Consider the following 8,008-nt stretch of genomic DNA (forward strand, 5'->3'; position numbering starts at 1 on the left):
CTGCAGGCAGCTGGGCAGGGCCCAAGGCAGGCTGGCGGGAGGTTGGAGGCTGCAGGCAAGAGAGAAGCCAGGGTGCAGCGTCTCTGCTCGCCGTCGTCTTCATGGGACGCTCTGGGACAGGTCTTGGGAGATGTTACCTCGACATATCTGCATCTCTGTGAAGTCTAGCAGTGCAGGGAAAGAAGGAAGTGGATCCGCGGACCAAGAAGCCTGTCGTTGGCCTCTCTAACGCGACTTCTGCAAGAAGGGGCGACCCTCATTCAGATACATTGCTTGTAGCTTGCTTGTAAGAATTCCCAGCAATGCTCATAAGAAGTCAGCATGGCCTGTCCTCTCCTGCACGAGAGCTATTCTTCTAGCAAGAAGGCTGATAGATATTTTTAATTTTTTCTAGTCTGACTTACCTCTATGCCTAATGCTGGTTCCAAGCTAGAAGAACATGGGTCTTATGAGCCACCAAACATCTTCAGTGACTCCTTTGATTTTGTGTTTGGGGATGACATTTTTGCCCATGCTACAATACAAGATCATCGCAGTCAGAGAGAGAGCTGCATAATCTTCCCAGTGTGGAGAGGAGGCTGTTGGCAGATAAGAGGAGTGAAGGAATATGCCTAGCACAGGACTTCTGGGCTCTTCTGTGAGGGACGCTTTCCTCAGATTTAGGTCTGTCTCTGATCTTGATGTCTGTGCTCCAGGATTGCCCTGGAATTACCACAGTGAAACCTGAAAGGACTTCTTCGTGAGAACAAAATCATACAAAAGCACATCTGAATTCTGCATGCTGTGTTACATCACCTGTATCCATACAGAATAGTAAAGGTATTTTCTCTTTACCTATAATCTCAAGGTTTGGAGTATTACATATGCAAATGAGCTACTATAAAGGTAGGAATAAGGGCCGGCAACATAGCTCAACAAACTAAGTGCCTGCTTAGACAAGCACGGGAACCAGGGTTCAATCCCTGGCACCACATGCCACGTCAGCCCTGGCCCTCGGCACACTGAGCTGGCCACCGAGACCAGGTATGGTGGTGTATTCCTGTAATCCCAGCACTGGGGAGGCTGAGACAGGAGGATCACTATGAGTCCGAGCTGCATAGCGAGACCCTGTACCAAATACATAAAAATAAATAACTGGAGAAATAAACTGCTATAAATTCTTAGAAGTTCAAACTTCTTTTAGTCAGATATTACTACTCTGGTTATGTGCATGGTCAGATTTAGACATTTTTGTGCTGGACTGAATTTTAAAAGAACAGGAAATAAACTCAATCTGAAAGATGAAAAATGGCTCTGGAAGATAACTGTGATGTGTTACTTACTGCCACTGGGGCTAAATTTCAATTTCACTGTGATGTTTCTTACCATCAAGAAAAACTAAAGCTCCTACCAGTTTGGTTTGAAACTGTCTCATTGCTGTTTGTTTCTCAATAAAATTATGGGAAAATATAAAAATAAAAATACTTCCAAAGAAGAAAGAAAGAAAAACTAAAGCAGGGGGATGCTTGGCTTGTGCTGTTTTCATTGTCCAGAGCTTTATCCTCATGGATGCTCCGATGCTCTTTCAGGGTGATAAGCGGGGATGGTCATTGAATTTCATTCCCATTAAAGATACTCTCCGTCAAATTGCTTCTCACTTGGGCGTAGCTTTTCCACTTAGCAGGTCTAGATCTTTATATAAATCCTCTTGACTCTGATTTGCCAACTCTTGGAAAAATGAGCCACAGGGAAGGAATCTTTTGAGTCCTGACGTGCAAAGAGGAGCCTGAACAGCACCACTCGTTAATGCTGACAGTCCATCTTCCTCATGTTACTAAATCAGCTAATAGATCTTTGAGAATGTTAAAAGGGATATATAGAAAAATATAGCAGGCCATTCTTATCATAAAGGTGAATCGTAACTACAAGGCATCTGTTCTAGATTGCTCTAAAGCTGTTTTTAACTTTTAAATGGAACTGGTAGGCATCATCTGTTTTTCTCTTTTTTGAAACCACTATACTTTGACAGACAGCTTGCTAGATAAAAATGAGACCTATGATCCTGAATTTAGAGGAAATAATTTTGATTGCTTTTGTGAAAAATCAGGCATTTTATAAAGAACAAAAGTCAGAAAGGAAAACACGAGGTTGTGGATTGTTCCAGTAACAGGGTATCTAGATGGGAAGATTGTAGGCAGTATGTTCTCAGGTAACTCCAGCAAGCATCAGGGTAACTGTGATGGGGTCTCATGTTAGACTCCGAGCTTTGAGCAGGCCTCACAGACATGTCAAGGCCACCATGACATCAAGGCCCCCTCCTCCTAGACATCCATCCATGGGATACAGAGAGAAAGCGACATAGTCAAGACAGTGTCAAGGCATCTTGGCGGCAGCTCCCACTAACCGCTGGATGTTCTCATCAGGCGTTCAGAGTCGGGAAATAAGGAAACAAGGCACTGGAAAGGAGTAACTACAGACAGTGCTGGACACTCATGTATTCTGCCCTTCGTCAAGCCCTTCAACACCCGTTACCGTTTGTGTTCAGTTGTCCCACCAAAGCCTCATGCAGTCATGGGGCCGCTTCTGGAGTTTATGATTGATTCTTGCTCTAGTGCTGAGATTGTGGGTGTGGATGCTGCGTCTACCCTGGGGAAGGTACTCTGCATTACAGTGTAAGGAGGGGGCAGAGGCTCACCAGCAGCTGCAGCCACTGCCCTCCCCTTTGCTCTTCACTGTTTTCTCACTGCCATGAACAGCTGCTCTCTGTCATGTGCCCCTCTGCCTTGGAGCCAGCTGAGCATGGACTGAAACCTCCACTAACACTGAGCTAAATACAGCTTTCCTTCCTTCATTTTGGGTGTCAGGTGTTTTGTCCCAGCAACAAGAGAAAAGTCACTGAGACAACACCCAATAACTCATGTAGCATTTACTACAACTCTGCAGCAGAGCAGGTCTTATTGTTGCCTTCAGACATGGAAGTCGATAGTACATACAAATTTGCTTAAGCTTTCCACACCAGCAAGTGTCAGAACCAGGATTTGAAACCAGGCCATCAGTCCCCAATTCTGACTGTGTGATTTCACTACACTATGGAGCCCAGCCGATAAGGACTGGAGCTGAACCAAAGAGCCCCCAAGGGGAAAAATATGATGGCTGTCACCCAGGACATGCCTATTTCTAGGGGCCAAAGGGGGGGCAGTACAGGAAGAGGAGACGCACAGCGATGGAGTGAGAAGTAGGGAGAGAGCGTCTGACGGTAGAAGCCAGCAGGGAAGCAGGGTAGGAGCCTGTGCGATGCAGGAGCAGCGAGGTTCTCAGGTCCGACCCGGACTTTCCTTTTAAAGATGTTTTTATTATAACTTTAAAAGAAAAGAGGGCCAACGGCCTGCAGGCCGAGGGCTGAACACGCCTGACCCCGAGGGTCTGCACTGAGACCGCACTCCTGGGCACGCTGCGGCTTTGCCTCTCCGCGTGCACCCTTGCCTCCTGCCCTTCGGCTCCAGGTCCCGACAAGATTACAGCAATCTCCTCGCAGGTGAGGTCCGCGTCTCCTTTCCCTTCTTGTCTCCACGCCGCCTGCCCCCGCTCCCCCCACAGACTGATAGGCAGCGCGACAGCTGTCTGTGTGCCGATGATTAATCGTGCCGAGAATTCTTCCAGCGGCAAAGTCTCATGCCAGAAACACATTTGTTTCAAACATGTGCTTCGGTGTGAACGGGCTGCCTAAGTGGTGCCATCTGTTCTCCAGCCGTTTCAGAAACGTTTGAATGTGATTTTACCTTTCAAAGGACAAGCGACAGGGCGTGGCCGTGAGAACCTGCAGACATCCTTAGCTAACCCCGGAGCAGACACCAACACATGCAGTCACACTGAAATAGCTCCCCATAAAGCGTCTCTGCTGAGGTTTACGAAATTTTTATCTACGAGGACACCAACCACTACTTCATGCCGAAACTATTTATGAGACATTGCAGAACTGCAGGCACGGACTCCCATATTACTGCACTTTAATTACAGACTCCAGAAATGCAATTTAATTTTTTTTTGTAAATCTCATATTCCTCTGAAATGGGTTCGTGCTTCCAATGCTTGTTAATGGTCCACATTTGATTGCAGTTTCGGCATATCGGTTTCGAAGCGAAGGCAGCTGTTGAGAATCATCTCTGCGTTATTCATGTATATCGATTGTTAATTTGACTTTCGTTACAGTGCTGTAGGATTTATTGTTATGTGAATAGAACAACGAAATGAAACCCATGTTTAAGTTCTGCAAATAACTTACAGTTGCTTCCAAAACACCTCAACTTAGGTTCTAAATTTGAGTTTGCGGTTTGACATGCAGTTATTTGCTGATCTACTTTCGTGTGCAAAATCACACACTGGCTATGTTGGGGCACAGCTCTTGTGGCAACAAGGAATGGTTCAAATTTGCAGCGTACTTAGCCTGCTGGCTACGTCGACATCACCAACACTGCCAGCACATTGACATCTGTGTGTTTTGCTTGTTGGTATAAATCAACCATTGTGTGTATCAAGTATGTACATGTACACAAGGAATTTCTGGTTGCAGCAGCGTCCATGTAACATTGGCCCACCTGATAGCTGTGCTTCCATGCTGACATTCACTGTCCAAATCCCATTTTGCAAAGATGGACGTCTGGACATACATGAACATTCATTTGAAATATTCTTTCTTTATTGTTTGAGAGGGTGATCCTGCTAACATCACTCATGTACTGAGTCAGATTCTTCTCTTTCTTGTGGAAGATAGAAAACTCTCGAATGTACAAAGAATGATGTGTGACCAGCATATAATGTGTTCGCAACCCAGAATTTCCTTCTAGTAGTTTGTAAGCAAAATGAAAAGCATGCTGCAGGTAAACTGGAAGTCCCTTGTTGGCCTCTCACTCCATTCATCAGAAGGCAGCCACCGCTGTTAATCACCGTGTTGTTCTGTTCCGTATCTCAGTGCACTTACATTCCAGTTCCATGAACAACAGTATCACTTGTGTGATTATAGAAACTCTGTCATGCAGTCCACATCTTCCTTCAGCTTGCTGTTTTTCCTTCAGCATTCTGTTCTAAAAATGTGTTCATTTTCCCCAAAGCTTTTCATTTTAACTTCTCTGTAGTTCCAATCCCCGTTTATTATCCTTTTCCCCAAGATTCCCATGTCCATTGTATATTTCACATGAGTTTTTTGCTGCTCTGGGTAGTGTTGCGGTGAGTGGCCTCTGACGTGTTTCCTGGCATGCTTGCCCAAGACTTCTCTCTAGGAAGCAGCCCCAGATGCCCAACGTGAGATACTGGGTCACAGATTTCAGGCAGTTGCAGCATTCCCATATATTGCCAGAGTCTCTCTTTCCCCCAAAATAAGACCCAGCTGGAAAACCATCAGCCTTGAAAGCTGGCGCTCAGGAATGGCAGCCCCATCAGCCTAGCCTTGCCCCACCAGCCATCCGTGCTCCCTGCTCGGTGTCCACAGAGGAAGGGAGCAGAGACAAGAACAGCCTGATGGGGCTGGCGGTTTTGAGCTCTAGCTTTCAGGGCTGGTTATTTTGCAGCAAGGTCTTATTTTTTGGAAAACACAGTTGCTCTCAAAAGAATGTTGCTTACTTATATTCTCATTAGCAGGATATACAAATCCATCTCCTTACCTTCTCACATGATTAGACTTTACTTTTTTTCAATGCTTACTGTCTGATGGGTGTGAAATAGTTTATCCTTATAGTTCTAAGTTGCACAGTTGTTATTTATAGTTTCAATCATTCATTTATTGATTCTGGATTTCTTTATTGGCTCCCTATTCTTACTCTTTGCCTTTGCCTATTTTTTTTCTGAGTTGTCTTTTTTGTAGGCATTCTTTACTTCAAATACTCTTTTTTTTTTTTTCTGTTCAAATACCTCCTCTCAGGCTGGGAAGATGGCTCAATAGAATAAGCATTTGCCTGGCAAGCGCAGGGTCCTGAGTTGAATCCCCAGTACCACAAGAAAAAAATAAAAATAAAAAAGCAAATACCTCTTCTCAGTTCTTTAAGTTTAAGGCATGTCTTCTCATATACAAATCTTGATGTTTGAAGTTATCTGGTCACAGTCAATTCATTCTTATTTTGTGTTGTGATATGTGTTATCTTGTAATGTATTGCCCTGGGGTTATTAATATGCTTCCATATGTTCTTATATTAGTGTTAAAGTTGTATTGTTTTTCATGTGAGGCTTAGATTCATTCTTGAACTTATTCAAGTGTACAATATGAAGTCAATCTGAAAAAAAAAAATTTTTGAGAGAAGAGGCTAGTTGCCCCAGCACCTTTTGTTAATCAGTCTGTTAATCAGCCTGTCAGTCAGTCTGCCCTCTCTCCACTCTGCTGCAGTGTCCGTGCTGTCCTGTGTAGACTTCCTCAGGAGCACCATGTGTTTCATGGGCCTGGCTCTAGCCCACTGCACCACTGCCACATGTTTTAATCATCACAGCTTTATGGTATAACTTAACATATGAAAGAACAATTTTGACTTCCACCTCTCAAAATTAACTTTTCTCTTATGCGAGGATTTTCTCTCCCATTGTTTTTAGAATCAGTTTTTCTTGTTCTGTAAGTGAAACCAGCAGCATTTTAATTTCAGTTGCATTAAATGTAGAGACACATAGGCGTAAACAGAAAACTTCAGCTTTCCCAGCCACGCGCCATCTGAGGGGCACCGCCCATCATGTGTTCAAGCTTTCTTCCGGTGTACGTCAGTGTTGTTCTGTTACTTCTCCGTAGACTGCTTGTCTTTAATGTGCAGAGCCCCTTGTGAGCTCGTTGTTGCCATTATGAATAATACTGTGTTTTCTGATGAATTATTGTCATTAGAACTTAATCCATTTCACATAATGATCTCACATCCAGGAACCCTAGTAAGCTTTTCGGCTTTTATCACTCTATAGAAGCTCTTGCATTTTCGAGGGAGAACACTGTATTTTCTGCACACAATGATGCTTTACTCTCCCCAGCATTCTGCCCTCTCAGTCTTCTTGTTCATGCTGCTTCTCAGCTCAGTGCCGAGCAGCAGCAGCAGTGCTGGGTGTCCTTCTCCGTGAGTCCCGCCCACGGCCGTGTAGATGAGCTCCTTCTTGTGCACATTCTCCCGCCATCCCGTGAGGCATTGTGGGTACACTGGCTGAAGAGCAAAAGGAAGGCCTCAGTCTTTCCTCCATTAGAACTCTTCCTTCACTTGCTGAGTCTCCCCATCCACACTGGCTGTCAGCCATCCATGGGGGACACATGGAAAGAGCCACTTTAACGGTCTCAGCCACGAGTGTTTTTGCTCCATGTGACAACAGTGGCCTCATGGGAAATGTGTTACTATTAGGAATATAAATCTAAATCTTCTAATGGTCTTCAAAGCTTCTTGCTTTTCTGTGCTGGGGAGATAGCTTAGCCATCCAAGCATCTGCCTGGCAAGCTCAAGGACTGGAGTTCGATCCCCGGTACTGCATGTTGTACCAGCCCAGAACCCCAGGCACACCATGTTGGCCACTGAAACTAGGTGTGGTGGCATACACCTATAATCCCAGCACTGGAGAGGGTAAGACGGGAAGATCACTATGAGTATGAGCTGTGTACCAAATAGATAGATAAATGATTTTAAAATATTTTTTTAAGTTCTTACTACTGACCTTTGTGTTGTCATTTCTATTTTATAGACACCTATGAACCAAGCTTCCACCCGCTCCCACTGCATCTTCACTGTTCATTTATCAAGCAAGGAGCCCGGATCTACAACCATCCGACACGCCAAGCTCCACCTGGTGGACCTGGCCGGCTCCGAGCGAGTGGCCAAGAGTGGAGTCGGGGGCCAGCTTCTAACAGAGGCCAAGTACATCAACTTGTCGCTACATTACTTAGAACAGGTAACATGGGCAGAGCGGGATGTGGCCGTGGCCACATGGGCAGGTGGGACATGGCCGTGGCCACATGGGCAGAGCGGGACATGGCCGTGGCCGCATGGGCAGAGCGGGACGTGGCCGTGGCCGCATGGGCAGAGCG

At 45.3% G+C, this 8,008-nt stretch overlaps 1 protein-coding gene across 1 annotated transcript in view; it reads left to right on the forward strand.

Moving 5' to 3' along the window:
• The window catches only part of Kif6 (kinesin family member 6), a 355,828-nt gene that overhangs the window by 124,085 nt on the left and 223,735 nt on the right, over positions 1-8,008 (forward strand). The window contains exon 7 of the mRNA XM_023720189.1: positions 7,666-7,872. Within this exon, the coding sequence (XP_023575957.1) occupies positions 7,666-7,872 (207 nt within the window). The remainder of the gene's footprint in view (positions 1-7,665; positions 7,873-8,008) is intronic.

The sequence above is a fragment of the Octodon degus genome, unplaced genomic scaffold (assembly GCF_000260255.1).
Source record: "Octodon degus isolate 3935 unplaced genomic scaffold, OctDeg1.0 scaffold00005, whole genome shotgun sequence".
Classification (NCBI taxonomy): domain Eukaryota; kingdom Metazoa; phylum Chordata; class Mammalia; order Rodentia; family Octodontidae; genus Octodon; species Octodon degus.